The sequence below is a fragment of the Podarcis gaigeae genome (assembly GCF_964106915.1).
Source record: "Podarcis gaigeae genome assembly, chromosome: 2".
Taxonomy (NCBI): Eukaryota; Metazoa; Chordata; class Lepidosauria; order Squamata; family Lacertidae; genus Podarcis; species Podarcis gaigeae.
In genome coordinates this window covers 36,869,186-36,886,593 of record NC_139679.1, presented here as the reverse complement: position 1 = coordinate 36,886,593, position 17,408 = coordinate 36,869,186, and the positions used below count along the sequence as shown (strand labels likewise).

The window sequence follows — 17,408 nt, the reverse complement described above, 5'->3', positions numbered from 1 at the left end:
GGCCAATGTCTCAAAGAAAACTGTTCTACTGAAGCTGGTGACCTGGCACCTAATGACAAATCATAGGTCCAAAGGTTGTTTATTTGGGCTGTAATGTATGCCAGCTATCCTTGTAACTTACATACTTTAATTCCATCAGTGATGGCAGACTTTCCTGTTGGGAAGAAAAATTACAGGATATTATTATTATTAATTATTATTATTATTATCATCATCTGGGAGAAAATGGTAAGCCAGCTTCATAGGGATTTTATGGTAAGCAGTTGCCTCTTCATGTAGCTTTGTTGTTGAACCAGATGTATTTTTAATTGCAGCCCTACAGGAAGATTGGAGGAGTATTTGGCCTGCATGGCTAAAATTCAGAAGGCTGTGGAGTATTTCCAAGACAACAATCCTGACAGCCCAGAGCTTAATAGAGTGGTATGTAAAGCAGTTGCACACGGGACTACTGACCTACAGATTCATCTCTCTTCAGAGCTCTCCTTGCTTTTTCCATTTAGGCTTTGCTCTGTTTGGAAGCAAATATCAACACATCATAATCTCTCTGAAGATAGTTATCCAGAATGACATATGAGCACACCTACATTTTGTTTTTGAGCTTTTCTCAGAGAAGCAGCCTCTGCAGAAGCCCCAAATTGTCTGTGTTTAAACCCTGTGTTTTAAAAAAAAAAACATGCACCAAAATGTTTTGATACAGGAACTTATAAAATAGAAAATGGTGCTCACTTGGTATTTCCCTTCTCCTTTACAGAGCGATTTATGCCAAATAGTAAAAAATGGATTTTGAGCAGATGATTTTAAAGTGGGGGGAAATACTGTATAGTACCGCTGGGAATCAGAAGTGGGGAATTCAGGCATTGTGGCCATTGTGAGAACAGGATACTGGGCTAAGATGGGCCATTGGCCATTGGCCTGATCCAGCAAACTTTTTTTGAAAAAGTTCTTATGCCAAATCTCTAGCTTAGGAGGTGAAAGAGCTATCTGGTAGTCCTGCAGGTGTGTCTTCTGAAAGGAAAACAGACATATTTGGGTGCAAATGCACTGTGCAGAAGCCGAACAGTGCTGTTTTACCACCTTAAAACCAATAGTTCTTACAGCTAATCTTTTTCATATATGTTATTCCAACCAGAAATTGTTGTTCGAGAAAGGGAAGGAGTCTTTGGAGTCTGAATTTCGTAGCCTTATGGCACGACACTCTAAACCAGTTCCACCAATCCTTATCCTGGATCTCATCACTTTGGATGATGAAATGGAATTGCAGGAAGATGTGACATTAGAACACCTCCCTGAGAGTGTTCTGCAGGACATTGTCCGTATTTCTGGTTGGCTGGTGGAGTATGGGAGGAACCAAGGTAAGTCGTGAAGTGATTAGTTGTCTTTCTTTTTCTTCCTTTTAAGCTTCAGGCAGTCAGCTAAGACCTCCTTATCTTGCTAAGCTTTCAGTGTGGGTTAAAGTTTGGTCTTGCTGTTTTTATGCTGAATTAATTTTCTTCTCTTCTTGAGTTTATTGTATGAAATTGATCTGAATAGTTTGGACAGCCTTACTGCATTTCGTGCATTTTAAGACATCAGCAGTAGTTGAGGTTACATTCTTCTATAATATTTGAATTAGTTGTTGTCACCTCATTTATGATACATGAACATATTCTAATATTTGTTTCCCCAACTGATCCTGTTAGCTTTGCATAATCCATGCAACTCCCAGGATTCTGTGGGGGAAACCACGACTGTCAGAGTGGTATAAATGTTCTTTAAATGTATGGTGTGGTTTGTTTGAGCCCCAGTTCAGGCATAATGCAAAGCCCAAGGATCATGGCTCCTACTCATGAGCGAAGTGGAAGTAAACCATGAACCTTGGCTTACCAGGACATGCAAATCAATACCACTGTGTGGCACAAATCTTCAAAGCCCTTATTTTAAAGTGACTAAATTTGCATGTATTATAAAACTTGTCAACCTAATACTAAGATCAATTATGGCTTATGCAGCAAAGGTGCATTTTTTAAAAAGTTTGTGTGTAGTAGGCAAAGATGCACAGCTGGACACTCCTGCCCTGGGTCTCATCTGTTGTTTTTCATCTGTAGTTATAATTCTACTGTGTGCACTTGTGCACTGAGCCTGAAATAGGCTCATTGATTATTTTTTTCACTTCACTAGTCCACAACCTTCAAAATCCCCTGGGTGTCTGTTTTTTGTATGTCTTCTGAGCAGAGGATGGTTATTTTTGTGATGATATTGCCAGTAGATGCAGGCTAATATGGAATAGAAAATGAAAACGTATCCTCTGCCCTGCATAACACTCCAGGCGGAACATTTTGTGTGCCAGCTTTTAAAAACAATGCTAAGCATTAAAAAGTGTTCTGGAGTTCATTATGCTTCATCTATTCTACACAATCTTGTTGTAATCCTTATAATGACCCTGTTTGATATATTACTATTAACATTAACATTATCATCATCATCATCATCATGATCATCATTATATTGAGAATGAAAGAATGAGAAAGGGTAGTAGTCTATTGCCTACACAAATTCAGAAAGGTCAGTTTACTTCTAAGGTGTTCCTGCTTCTATAAAAATTAACTGTCAGCTACTATTCTGAAATTCCTACTGTGAAACTCTAATTGCTCTTTGTGATTATTACAGTAATGTATTATTATAGTACTATGCGTATACACTGACTATTAGTTACTACAACCCTAATCTATGAAGCTCTCTTGTAGCCTGAACAAACCCTGTGGGCACCAGTTGTATGACATGGTTTTTCTTGTGGTGCAGGATTTAACTGGCTGTTTGAGGAGGAGCATCTGTCTGCAGGAGCCCAGAGAGGAAGCCTAAAGAGGGAGCACAGAACGGGGTCTTACACCAGCATAGCCTCTAGGGAGAGCACTGTAGGGCGAGAATTAGAACACAACCGTAGTAAGTGTAGGAAGCTTAGATTTAGAAAGCATCTGGGAGTGATGTAGAATACAAAACTACTTTCATGTGCACTGAAAAGAATTCTATAGCTTTTTTACAAAGTAACTATGGTCTAAACCACTGAGCCTAGGGCTTGCCAATCAGAAGATTGGCAGTTCGAATCCCTGCGACAGGGTGAGCTCCAGTTGCTCGGTCCCTGCTCCTGCCCACCTAGCAGTTCGAAAGCATGTCAAAGTGCAAGTAGATAAATAGGTACCGCTCCGGAGCGGGAAGGTAAACGGTGTTTCCATGCACTGCTCTGGTTCTCCAGAAGCGGCTTAGTCATGCTGGCCACATGACCCGGAAGCTGTACGCCGGCTTCCTCAGCCAGTAAAGCGAGATGAGCGCCACAACCCCAGAGTCGCCCGAGACTGGACCTAACGGTCAGGGGTCCCTTTACCTTTACCTTTCAACTAGTAGAAGTGGTCTGATTTTACTGTAGTAGTAATATGTTGTTGTTGTTTTTTTAACATATTGGTGTTAAAATATTTCTATCAACAACTAATGCAATTTTCAAACAAGTTTGCTTTGTTTTTCTTTTTTCAGCAGGATTTTTTACTAACTTAGTATCTACTGGCTAAGCCACACATTCATATGAATAAACCTTAAGATGCACCAGACATGCATTTTGATGTACTGATGAGGTTTCTTTTAAAATCAAGTTTATTTCAATTCATACTAAATAAGCAAGTTTTATCTGAACACAGAATATAAAATTTATAATTCAAATTTATGGATTATATTGTTTGAAGATTGGGGTTCGTTTTTCCATTAAGCAAGAAATGCTATCAAATTTTAAACGAAATTATTTTTGATTCCCTCCCATCACGATAGCTTTGATAATATCAAATGTCGTTTGGAACAAAAAAAACTAACTGCTGATGTACACTACTAAGTGCATGTATATTTCTTCCTAGACTTCATGAATGTTTACTATCAGATCCGTTCCAGCCAGTTGGATCGTTCTATCAAAGGACTGAAGGAGCATTTCCGGAAAAATAGCTCTTCCTCGGGGGTTCCATATTCCCCTGCCATTCAGAACAAGAGGAAGGACACACCAACTAAAAAGCCCATCAAAAGACCAGGTTAGTCCGAAGTGTTACATGCCAGTTCCTTAGATTTGTTCTGGAAGCTCCAGTCTTAATAGTCTTGCTTTTTAATCAGTCTGTTCATCTGATGGAGTTCTCTTTGTCTTGTGATGTTTGTTTTTCATTGGGTATTTTCTAGATGTTTTCATTTTGGTTGGATGCCTACATAAATTTCCAGGTTGCTGTGAAGAGCTCCTTAAATAAAAGCTGCATTGTGTTCTTTTCTTTCTTTTTTTAATGAAATGGTTATAAGGAAAGTGATGTATGGAGCACCCATCCTTCCCTGGACCACTTCCAAGACTACCCATCATATTTCACTGGCCCCAGTAGACATGCTTGCAGATACAGCAAGCATTTTAACACACTCTATGAATCTAGACGGAAGATCTGTGAATCTAGACAGAAGGTTTTTGTACTGTGTTCCTTGAACCATCAGTCTCAGCAAGAGTGCCCAGGTCTCATTGGGGGCAGATGGGCTCTGCTGTTGTCATTAGTATGAAAAAGCTAGAGTCTGTTATAATTCCTCCATTGTCACAGACCGTGCTGGCTAAAGAAAATTGCTTTTTTTGCCAAACGTTCATGCACATATTTCTCAAGTGTAGGTGCTAGAGTGATTTCCTTCATGGAACTTCCCACTGCCCACTGTTGGTGATGTGGAACCTCAATAAAATTGCAAAATAAAATTCCCTTTGCTGAACTTTCAGCCACAGCAAGTACTGTGTGGAGCAAAGGGCTTAATTTTAAGGGTTCCTTAATTATAGCAGTTGCTGTAAGTATCTTGCTACTTGCTATTTGACCGCTCTAGGCTGTTGGCCTTTACATCATGGGCATAGCCAAGGTGGAGTGGCAAGGGGGGCAGCTGCCCACCTAGATCAAATAAAACAATAGAAATACTTAATTAACTGACCAGTCACGTTGGTTCTCCCCAACAAAGTCCTGCCCCCCTAACAAAAATCCTGACTACACCCATGCTTTCCATACAAGTGTAGAGTGTAGCTGTTTTATTGATTAAAAATGTTAACTATCTGAAAGAGAAAATAATGTTTAAGGAGGTAGGTATTTTATACCAGCTTCATCTTCTGTTTATCCAGATCAATTCAAAGCATTGCATAGTGTGTCTGGGGGGAAAAGATAATAATATTACTGGATGAAACTAAGAATTATAAATGTTCTCCCAATCTATAGAAATAATAGACAAGTAGGAGATTTGTAGAACAGTCAGAGATTGAGTTATGAGGCATTACAATAGCATGTTATAATTGTTCTATGTCTTTGTTTTTGTTTTTATAATCCTTATGTGAATGACAGTCCTCATCCCAGGTAAAGTGTGTGTTCTGTGTGTCTCTTCTGCAGCTTGACAGACCTTAACTAAACATCTATGTGCTAAGATGCCATTGCAGACCTATTTCTAGTGCTAGCAAAGTCTGTGCTTGGGTTTTTTCAAGGGGATATTTGCCTATGGAGGGGCATAGTTACGATGCCCTGGAGTTCTTCCTGAAAGCTGACTGTACTAAGAGAGAAGCTGAGGAGGTTTGGGGTCAGATTTTTAAATTAAAGCCAGGTCCACTGTCCATGTGTACATATACATTGACTAGACTATCAGGCATTTTACCTCTCAGTAAGATGGAAGCAAATGTTAATTTACTGAGAGCAATATATCACTTACCGCCAATGATGTTTTTGTTTTTCCAACCCTGAGACTAAAACTGCTGTTTTGTCTGAGACATACCACTTTATCTGGTGTGTAAGGCAGTAGATGCAGTGAAGTCATCCTTGTCCGACTGCCTCTGATATTTCCAAACCAGTGGGTTGCTACAGTTGTGTGAAGTGTAGGGACAATTCAGTGGACCACATGAGACTAATTAACATCCTTAAATAATTTTGTCATGTGTGCTACCCATTTGCCTACAGCACCTAGAATGCCAAACTGAATGAAACACGTATTTCTGACATGCTGGATGTGCTCGGTCTGCTAGCTTTCTCAATTGGTGATCAACTAGAAACCTGGAAAATGATCAATCCCAACTAACAGTGTGTGTTTGAAGTAGACCTGCAGAGAAGCAAATCTTAAAACATAATGACAGATAATTGTGCTATATAATTATTTGGCAGATACTGAATCATTCAGTTTTATTTCCCAAAACTATTCAGCTTTCAAGGGCAGCTCTTCACGTGACATTCTAATGTCTCTGTCAAAATTGTCGCTCTTGGTTTCTTTTGTCGGAATGTAATCATCCCTTATTTTGTCTCTTATCTGTCTTGAATGATGGGCAAAGAAGCAACTGTTCCATTTTCTGTGCTGCTGCTTGAAAAAATCATGTTCACTCCACCACCCCCAGCCAATGTTTAGCTTCTAGTTAGTGTTCCATGGCTCTAATGGAAGGGTATCTCTGTACTACATGCCTATTTTAATCCCACACATTGAATGAGTTAAAACCTTGCCCCTCCCTCCTGAAAAAAAAGAAAAGTCTCATGGAGCAGGTATCATGAGCTGGGAGAATATGTGCTACAAAAGTGTTATATTCATGGATGTAAATGATAGAGCCCCACCAAAGTGTAACTGAACTTGAGAAGAGCTTGTCTTCTCAATATATGGATGTCGACCCTTTTACGCTGTTGCTCCCCCCCGCCCGCTCCAATATCTCTACATCATTCCAGACAAAATCTTGCAGCATCCAAGGATAGTTTTTAATGCAAAGAAATTACAAGGGGGCATGCTCAGTAAATGGATCACTAATTTATCGACTTAGGAGAGATGCCATCATGATGTTTAGACACATTTTTGCTTCATAATAGGAACAAAGCTGATAGTTTGGTCCTGAGCAAAGTGGGGGGCGGCTTTCTGCTGTGGGGTGACTTTTAATAAAAGTCTTTGAAGCCATTGCACTAACAGAATTATTTATGTTGAAAATATGTCTCTTCATGGGGAAAGGACCTAAAGTTCCCTCACCACTATGCTACAAGTAACCTAGATGTCTCCAAGTCCACCCCCACCCCCCAATACAAGAACCACTGGGTTACTGACTTCCCGAATGCTTGCAAGGAGATAATGTTTTGAGGACAGCTGTGTAAGCTTAGAAGTAACAGCCTGTTTCTCCTCTCTCGGCTTGATCACTGCCTCTACCTTGAATGTGATGCCTTCATTAGTAACCGCCATGCTGTCCCACTTGGTTCAAAAGTGCCTAATCGGGAGAAAGAAACCTAGAACAAAAGCAGTTGGTTTCCAATAGAATCCATCAAGGCCTAATTAGGATGCTAAGTACTCTGTTCTCCAGTAGCACTGATTTAATACCCAGAAGCACTTGGTGTGTCTGGAGGTAAATATGGCTAATTGTTCTTATGCAAATCAGAGGAAGACAGTGAGCCAAGGTCCCTTATCTGTAGAGAGTATGGAAGACTTAACCTTGTAGTTTTGCATAGGGAATAGCTCATACTGATGCTTGCTGAATACATAGTAGCTAGAGTCATATTTACATTCTCAACAAAAATAAGAGTGCTAATTTCAATTATGCACCAGCTCTTCAGAGCCTAGTGATGTTTTGCATAATCAGTGGTAAGGCTCAAAAAATGTAGCATGGGTAACCTAATTCTAGGAATTCAGGAAGCATGGGTCAATTGCACAGTTCAAAAAGCTTAAGAATGGCTTCATACTTTTGCAGGGAAAAGGGATTTTTAAAGTTCAATATTTATTAAATTTACACCCCACTTTTCCTCCCACAGGAGCCCCGGGTGGCCTGTGCCTCATTTAGCAATACTTGCTGACTGCTAGCATTGCTTTCAGACACAAGGCATGTAAAAATTAGGCATGTGCACACCCGTTTATGATCTTGTACTGCTCCACTTTAATAATACAGAATTTGAGCAAAATTTAAAATTTGTTGTTCTTTGCAAGCACTTGGAAGATACCGTATTTTTTGCTCTATAAGACTCACTTTTTCCCTCCTAAAAAGTAAGGGGAAATGTGTCTGCGTCTTATGGAGCGAATGCAGGCTGCGCAGCTATCACAGAAGCCAGAACAGCAAGAGGAATCACTGCTTTCACTGCGCAGCGATCCCTCTTGCTGTTCTGGCTTCTGAGATTCAGAATATTTTTTTTCTTGTTTTCCTCCTCCAAAAACTAGGTGCATCTTGTGGTCTGGTGCATCTTATAGAGCGAAAAATACGGTAACTTGATCTGGCTTTCTTAATGCAATGATTGGTCTCATGATTTATTGCAAAAGCATTATCTTAATTGGAACTGTCCCTTGTAAATGAAGTTCAGTGTTTACAGCATTGTTGTAAGTTGGCTAATATAGAGTGCCTGTGATGACTGCAAGCCATTTGTGGTTTTCTAAAATGTTTTAAAATATACTCTATAGGTTTAGTCAATAAACCTCAGCGCAGATTCTGCAGTATTAATGTTCTTGCTGTTAACCAGTTTTAAATATCTGGCAGGTGGAGAACAGCTTACTGTATCTTCTGCCGTGCTGTCATTATCCTACCATATGATGGCATTTGATAAATAATGCAGCTATAATAATATTGTCACAATGACAACTTTTGAGGAGAGATTTCTGCTGCCTTAGTTCTTTCCCTGAATACAATTCCACACATTCAAAGCTAAACTTACCTTCTTTGATGTATACTGCATTTGTATGCCCACAAAGTTTTAGGCAAATTGTTAAGTCAAATATTCTCTTGTTTCAGAAAAGTGCATTCCATTGATACAAGGTGTGCTTAGCATAAATAGAAACATAAAGGCTCGCAGCAGTGGCAAGGGTACTTCTTTCACCATTATTTTGTTACAGCACATAAAGTGCAATTGTATCATGATATCTGCTCTAGGTGGGGTACACAGTATTTGCAGTATTTTTAATCAGCAATAGGGCTAATAATAATAATTATTATTATTATTATTATTTATTTATACCCCGCCCATCTGGCTGGGCCTCCCCAGCCACTCTGGGCGGCTTCCATAGAAACCAAAAATACAGTAAAATATCACACGTTAAAAACTTCCCTGAACAGGGCTGCCTTAAGATGTCTTCTGAATGTCAGGTAGTTGTTTATCGCTTTGACATCTGCTGGAAGGGCCTTCCACAGGGCGGGCGCCACTACCGAGAAGGCCCTGTGCCTGGTTCCCTGTAGCTTTGCTTCTCGCAATGAGGGAACCGCCAGAAGGCCCTCGGCGCTGGACCTCAGCGTCTGGGCAGAATGATGGGGGTGGAGACACTCCTTCAGGTATACTGGACCGAGGCCAGTATTACATCTCCATTAGATTATGGGTGCTGGGGTTGGCTTGTTTGTGTGTGCATTGTAAGCAAAAGTGAAAGGTATTCTTAGTGATATATTACATAGTTTGTTCATTTTTACCATCATTGGAAAGGTTATAAACCACTTTATACCTTTCCAGATTTGTTTCTTCTGCGTCTGTGTCTAGAGTGTTGTTTGTCTGATGTCGAAAGCATTGCTTGCACTCTGGGTGTATATGTACCAGGGAGGGCGGGGGTTATGCCTATCTGCGCACTTGATTCTGTTGGTATGTTTTGTTGCATGTTCACTAATACATTCTCATGTAAAACTGAGGTTTGTTTGTGGACTGACATTTTAACGCTTTCTCTTGTGCTTTTTTCAGTGTTTCTTAGTTGCAGCATCCTGCTTCAGCTACAGTTTAATGCTTTCTTCGTTTTTTTGTTTTACAAAAACGTTCAATTTTTGTGATGTATTTCATTTGCATTTATTCAGAAGTAAAGTCCTAGGGGCTGGGGAGGGGCACAGCTTGACTTTTTGTCCTTTCATTTTGCAGCTAGGCAAGGGGGCTGGAGCAGATCTGAGCTGTGCTGTTAGCTTCTGCCTTCTATTTTCTACAGCTCTCATGAATGCTTACCCTGTTCTGTAAAGACTTAGCTTTCTCTTTACTTTTACTTTTTTCTCTGTCCATGGTGAGAATGCTCAGAATAACACACAGTCTGTAACTACTTTTGTGGCCAGCTGTTCCTGTGCACAAGGCCGTGGGTATGCCTTATGTGGCCATTGGGGGCAGGCATTCCCTGTGGAATGTGGTACCTGCTATGAAGCCTTGGGGTGCTTGGCTGTCATTTGTGACTTACATTTGTGCTGCTTCTGCTAGACTGGTAGGGGATTGGGAAAGAATTTCCAGGATTCAGTATATGGTGGTCTCTAGCACAGAGTCATGTGCCTCTCTGTGCATCTCCCTACCAGTTATCCTCGATATTCTTCCCTCATTTCATAATAGCAGAAAAATATCCGAAATCTTCTGCTCCCACATGCAGTATTGGAAACTATGTGAATTGATTTGGTTTGACTTCAGGCATTAAGTGCAATGTGGTTGATGCAAACAAAACAGAAAACAAAACAAAACCGCAATATTTTTGTGTGGCATGGTCTTTCTTGTTTGTAAATGGTAGCCTTGTGGGAAAATGGCAGACCATGCTTGTGCTCACAGACCTCATGGGAGGTGCTCTAACCTGATGCAATCCAACTGATGCAAGCAGTTGCTGCTTACATTATTATTATTAAATAATATTTAATAGCAGCAGCAATCCGTTATTAGTTTTAAAATTCTTAATGTCCTGTTTCTCAAGATTCAGAGCAGCTGACAAGGTAATAAAAACAATAAAGCCATCACAAAAATTAATAAAAGCAAAACAGATAGAAAGGATAAAACAATTAAAGCAAAAGAAGTCATCCAAGACTACAAATTAACAGAAACAACAGAAAATGAGGATTAACCCTCAACAGAGCAAGAATCCTCAGCTTTCCCACAAAAGCTTCCCTGAAAAGCCACATATAGATGGGATGGTGATTTAAAATTAAAGAAGGGACAAGGCTATCTTCCACAGTTTAGGCCCTGACCCTTGTATACACCTGCTTAACCTTAGCTGGTTGGGAAACTCAAGCAGGACCTCTGACTATGAGAGTGCACAGGGCTCTGCGTGGAACTCACACTGCAAAGAAATGGTCCTCCCCTTGTGGTGCTCATGCAGCATCTGTAATAAGCGAAGCCATTTAGGGCTTTATCCACTAGTACTAGTACCTTGAATTGGGTCTGGTAGCAGACGGTCCCATCAGGCTGCCCAACTTGCCAACCTAGCAGCTGCATTCTTCACTAACTGCAGCTTCTGGACCATTTTCAAGGCAAGCGCCACTTAGAGCACACTGCAGTAGTTCTTCAGTCTCCCTAAGGGGATTGGTGGCAGTATTAAAGGGCACATAACTGGGCATTCCTGAGTCTGTGTATATGCAGAGCATTCTCACTGTTGGCCAGCACTGCCATGCTAGGTTTGGTTGGCAAGGCACTGGTGGAGGGTTGCTTTGTGTTTTGTTTCTCTCTCATTCATTTCCAAGGTCTCTTTGTCTCTCCTCTCTTGTGGCTCTGGTGACAGGCACGATCCGTAAGGCTCAGAATCTTCTGAAACAGTATTCTCAGCAATGTCTAGATGGGAAAAAGGGGGCCTCTAACCTCATTCCTATGGAAGGTAATCGCTTCTCTCACTTTTCACTCTTGAAGGGGGGCATCTAACTTGGGTATTGGCCTTTCTTCCGCCTTCAAGGCTTCTGTTAGTCTTTAGCCCCACTGCCCTATACAATGAGGTTGCTCAATAAATATCCTGGCTTCTTGTGTCTTTGGGACACAAAAACTGCACAAAGAGCAAAGAGACCAATACAAAAAGATAGGGCAGCAGGTAACTCTTTGCAATGCTCTAAAGAGTTGCAGGCCACATAAATTTAGAGAGGTCCAATCTGTGATGCAGTTTGACTGGCTAACAGAAGTTCTGTTGTAGCTTGGTGTGACCTTTTCTCTCCATGATCTATCCTTGTTCACTTCATCTGGAAAGGTAGCAGCCCTTTCAACCTTGATCAAATTGGAATCGTTAATTCAAAGTAAAATGCCTTGCTGTCTCTAAATGAATTTTAGGGACTACATTTAGAAACAAAGGCAGAATAACGGTGGCGCTTGCTTTTAACTATGAACCATGCATTATGCCATATTCTTGATCATGTTTGAAACTGCTACTACTGCTATGGTACTGGAAAAGGGGGTCGTAGTCCAGGTTGCCAGGAAAACACTTGTAAATGTCTGAGACAAGCAAATAAAACCTGAAGAGACAAGCACTGTGATGGCCTGGATAAACCACTCCTTCTGTTAATGCCCGCTGACATCTCGCTAGGTCATGAGCATGATTTACGAGTTAAACACCTTTCCGACACCCTGAGTGACAAGCATGGGCCAGCTGCTGGTAAGTACCATATTAAAACTTAAGCTGGCTAATTTTATACTTTTAATTTTAGTGTTTCTTGAGGTATTCTCTTAGGACAGTTCTGGGTGAATTTCCTCTCCCACCCCAAATCGGAGTATCTGACTTTTTCAAGCCGCACCGGATTGTGCTGATCTCTGCTAGTCTGAAAGACAACATGGGCACAAGAAGGGTTGACATGGATGGATCCGTCCAAAAGAGTGGCCGCAGCACAAAGCTCCTATACTAGCTGGGACCTCTTTTCTTTAGCACTCTTCTCCACAACCCCCGAATACAGTTTAATCTTATAGTGCTAAGCCACTCATATGAGAGATGACTGTCTAGGCTGTTCTTTCCCATTTATTCAAGATTTCAGTTCAGTAGAACTTGTCCCTGGTATTTTTACGCATAATTATCTCTGCTGTGCAAGTTCTGCAAACATCCATCTTCAACTGAATGGTAGGTGGGTGGGTGTATCTCTTCAGTGGACATAAAACTAAGCAGATTATATGATGTCACAGTGCCAGTGGCAAGATATAAGAAGAAATGGAATAAAATAACATCGTATTGGCTAATGTCTTCAAAACCCCTATTTTAATAGTATTTGCAAGCATTTCTTTTTAAACCTGAATTGCAACTTTCCTCAGAATTGTAGAATACCTTCACATGCTCTGGTGATAGGTGTGTATAATGGCAAAATAGATGTGTCAGCTTCTCCCCACATCATAGCAGACATCATGGCACAAGGGTTTTGTAATATACTGGATACCTATTCCATTATTCAAGACAGAAGAATTGGCTTCTGGGGCGTAGAACTTGTAGAAATAATGGGGGAAAGAAGCCAATAGGAAATCCAGTAGCATCATGGGGAGAGGCACTGTTCCAAGAAGAGAGACGTGGAATATGTTCCTGGCCCACTGAGGGCCTTATTCTGCTATTTTTGGCATCAAGAACTTATTGACATTATTTATTCATTGAAAAGCAATTTTGTCTCACTCTCAGCTGAAAGACAGATTATTCTAGCATGTTGGAGGTATACTGATGTCTTGTGGCATTAGGGTTTTTTAAAGGCATTACCCTAGTTTTATCAGCTAACGTATTTTTTTTATGTTCCTGTACTTTGTTGGGCATAAATGTTTTAGGAATGGAATGTGCTACTAAATCAAGGCAAGGCAAGCCCTTCCTTTTGTATCAATGATACTGTTGCAAATAGGATAGATCCTTTCTGGGATGGAATTCTTTAGGAGAAATTCTGTTTTACAAAGGCACATGTCAATCAACACTAGAGACTGTTGTACAAATTTAAGGTGCTTTTAAGGTGTGAGTGAATGTGTTGAATCATTCACATTTGGGCTCCCCTTAAAGGCTTGCGCTTAGCTGCTTAAAACATTGTATCCTGTCAAGAAGAACATGAAATATTCACCTCCCACCCCTAGATGCACCCTGTGGGCTGGCATGTAACAAAATTTGGGTTATTTGTATAGTTTGAAGTCAGTGGTGCTAGACACAAACTGCTTCACTACAAATGAAAATATATATATTATCAGGTTGCCACAGGAAACTGACATCTTCTACGCTTGTGCAATCCCTACAGGGAGAGATGACATGTTGGACATGGAGATTGATGCTTACATCCACTGTGTTAGCGCCTTCATCAAACTGGCCCAAAGCGAGTATCAGCTACTGACAGAAATCATCCCCGAACACCACCAGAAGAAGACATTTGACTCCCTCATCCAGGTCTCCTTGAAACTTAACATGGTTTCTTCCTTTTGCGGAAAAAAGCCCATTTCCTTTTGTGGAAAAAGCCCATTTCTCTAATTCACCCAGGATTTGTTTTGCTGTAGGAGTCTTTAGACAACCTGATGATAGAGGGGGACAACATTGTCTCTGCAGCCCGAAAGGCCATCATACGTCATGATTACTCAGCTGTGCTGACTATCTTCCCCATCCTAAGGCACTTGAAGCAGACGAAGCCAGAATTTGATCAGGTTTTGCAGGTAACTGCCTATCAGTAAAACTCACTACAGTATTGCAAAGCAAGGTCATGTACAATTGGGGTGCAGGATCCAGTTATTCATAGCTGGATCAGGACTCCAGACAGGATTTTGTAACAGTTGAGAACTGGTAGGGTGAAGGCCAATTCACAACACAGATGTCTCTTCTCCTTTGAGAATTGCACTAGCTGCCTGTATGCAGCCCAGGACCCAAATATTTAAAGGATCATATCTCCCAATTTATGGTAGCCCATGCTGTGTGATCAGAGGGAAGAGGTTGTGGTTCCACCTATGAATGAGGTACATTCAGTAACGGCACAAAACAGGGCCCTATCTGCTGTAGCTCCTCCTGACTGTGAAACTCAACTGTCCCCCTCATTGGTGACGTTCTGGTGCCAGCTTAAGGAGTTTTATTCATGCATGCATTTGAGAGATAGTCAGAAGTGTGGGCCACATAGACAGATATTAGACTTTTGTGAATTAGGTTTTCTGCTGCGTGTATTGCTTTTAACAATGCTTTTAGAAATTTCATTGTATTTTACATGTTTTATGGGAATGTGTGTTGTAAACCCTTCTGGGGTCTGGCTAGATGAAGAATGGTTATAAATAAAAATAATAAGATTTCTAGAAACCAAGTGAAAGAGAAGTAGCTGGGACTGAAGCACAAATGTCCATTTAAGACTAGCAGGCTTGTTCCCTCTTTCAAGAGCCAGAAGAGCCATAACTCTGCAGTAGAGCATCTCCTTTGCAGGTTCAATCCCTAGCCTCTACAGGTATGGTAGGGAAAGACTCCTGCCTGAAACCCTGGCGAGTGGATGCCAATCAGTGCAGACTATCCTGAACTAGATTGGCCAACAGTCTGACTTGGTAGAAGGCAGATTCCTATGTTCTGATGAACGCACACAAGGCAGTGTGTTCCGCAGGGAAGCTTGAGTTTTACCTGCTGCTAACAAAGCTTGTGATTGTTTTCTTAGCACCAGCAGAATTGTGAGTGATACACTCTGTGTTCAGTAGATGATAGTAGCCCACACACACACACACACACACACACTTACACTTGGAGTTGTCTCATGTGCTGTGCTGGATATTTCAGGGCACTGCAGCCAGCACTAAGAACAAACTGCCCAGCCTCATAACCTCAATGGAAACCACAGGAGCCAAGGCTCTGGAAGATTTCGCAGACAACATCAAGGTAATGGCTGCCTTTCTGCTGTTTATCTATTTAGTAATCGACAGTAGTGCAGGAGATCCATGCAAATGTTCCATTAATTATGTTTAGGTGTACTGTAAAATCTTGGACGCGGGTGGCGCTGTGGGTAAAACCTCAGCGCCTAGGACTTGCCGATTGCATGGTCGGCGGTTCGAATCCCCGCGGCAGGGTGCGCTCCCGTCGTTCGGTCCCAGCGCCTGCCAACCTAGCAGTTCGAAAGCACCTTCGGGTGCAAGTAGATAAATAGGGACCGCTTACCAGCGGGAAGGTAAACGGCGTTCCGTGTGCTGCGCTGGCTCGCCAGATGCAGCTTGTCACGCTGGCCACGTGACCCGGAAGTGTCTGCGGACAGCGCTGGCTCCCGGCCTATAGAGTGAGATGAGCGCACAACCCTAGAGTCTGGCAAGACTGGCCCGTACGGGCAGGGGTACCTTTACCTTTACCTTAAAATCTTTGAAGTTATAATGGGAGGAGAGGGGGGAAAGCAACTTCCCTTCCTGGAATTTAAAATGTGCATTTATAACTAACTTGATTTTGATATAGTCTCTTTAACAGGCAGCATTGACAATCAAATGAGGGGAGTCCACATAAAGTTTTGTAAATGTTCACAGATCTTTTAGCAGAGAGAGGGAGAGAGAAGTGGTTATGGAGGGATCAAATAGAATGACAGTGGCGTCTGCTTAAAATCTATTTTTGTCCACACATCTTTTTTACAGTGACCAGTAGATGGTGCCCTTGACCTGTAGGGCTGTAGAAGTAGTTAGGTGGTTCAGGAAATATAACTGCATAATAACAAGAACCGGGTAGTTCTATGGAGTGCACATTTTTATCCATCTTATCAAATATTCTTTGGGTTTTTTTCCTCCCTAGAACAATCCAGACAAGGAGTACAACATGCCAAAAGATGGGACAGTTCATGAACTCACCAGCAATGTATGTGAAGCAATTCAGAATGTCCCTTGACTCCATGACTTCATCCTTGTTTTCTGTTTTTCTTTGTTGCATAAGGGTAATATTCTTGTTGAACCAGGAGAAATGGCATGTTTTAAACCTGGGCTTCCATAACTGACAGTGTCTGGGGTTAAAGGAAATTGATTGATATTAGGCCGAGCTCATCTGTGTGATGCCCATAGCTGCAGTAGCATCCTTCAGACCTTCCCCTGACATCTACAAAAGTCCGGAGCCCCTGCCCACTGACTTCTTTGTCATGATCTTCCTGAGATAATGTGTGCTCAAACCTTGAAGCACTTTTCAGGCACAGAAAGGGTGTGCATTACAGTCTGGCAGGCAATTTGGAGCCTCGCAATTGGGTGACCTGGTATAAATAGTAGATGCCTTACACTCTGCCCTTGCCAGCTCATCAGAGGAGTGCCTTCTGCTTGCTGTGCTTCAGACTCCAGATTCCAGCTTCAAAAATAAAATGTCCTTGAGATCTCTGGGCTGGCTGATGCATCCTATGAGTGGCCAGTGTCAGCCACAAATCTCATCTATTACCACCAGGTCTCATCTTCAAGCAATGACCTCTCTCTCCCTTTGCTTGCAACCTCCATGATCTTTGAAATTTATTACCATAGATTATGCATTCTTCCAGGATAAATGTAGGTATAATTATAGATAATTATAGTTTTCATAAGAATGCCCTCCTGTTTCTTTTTCTTCACAAAGTGGAGAATAACAAATTGATTTTTTTTAAAAAAAACACATATTCCTTCTTTTTACAGGCCATTCTCTTCCTGCAGCAGTTGCTGGATTTTCAGGAAACTGCAGGTGCCATGCTAGCATCCCAAGGTACTCACACACAGCTCCCTGGATACAAGAAACAACTTCCTTGCACTAATAAAGTCATTTCCTTTGCTTGCCTTGCAGTAAAACCTCCTTAACAAGGGTACAGTTTATGCCTCACCTCATCACCTGTCCAG

The 17,408-nt window shown here is 41.4% G+C and overlaps 1 protein-coding gene across 19 annotated transcripts in view; it reads left to right on the top strand.

Moving 5' to 3' along the window:
• The window catches only part of EXOC7 (exocyst complex component 7), a 34,537-nt gene that overhangs the window by 2,664 nt on the left and 14,465 nt on the right, over window positions 1–17,408 (top strand). For 2 of the 19 annotated variants that reach the window (XM_083725661.1, XM_083725673.1), the window contains exons 4-15: window positions 315–420; window positions 1,130–1,352; window positions 2,779–2,919; window positions 3,876–4,043; window positions 5,355–5,366; window positions 11,431–11,523; window positions 12,217–12,285; window positions 13,877–14,022; window positions 14,130–14,282; window positions 15,373–15,471; window positions 16,360–16,422; window positions 17,211–17,277. In XM_083725661.1, the coding sequence (XP_083581787.1) occupies window positions 315–420; window positions 1,130–1,352; window positions 2,779–2,919; window positions 3,876–4,043; window positions 5,355–5,366; window positions 11,431–11,523; window positions 12,217–12,285; window positions 13,877–14,022; window positions 14,130–14,282; window positions 15,373–15,471; window positions 16,360–16,422; window positions 17,211–17,277 (1,340 nt within the window). The remainder of the gene's footprint in view (window positions 1–314; window positions 421–1,129; window positions 1,353–2,778; window positions 2,920–3,875; window positions 4,044–5,354; window positions 5,367–11,430; window positions 11,524–12,216; window positions 12,286–13,876; window positions 14,023–14,129; window positions 14,283–15,372; window positions 15,472–16,359; window positions 16,423–17,210; window positions 17,278–17,408) is intronic. The other 17 variants (XM_083725674.1, XM_083725678.1, XM_083725675.1 and 14 more) reach the window with 11 other exon arrangements.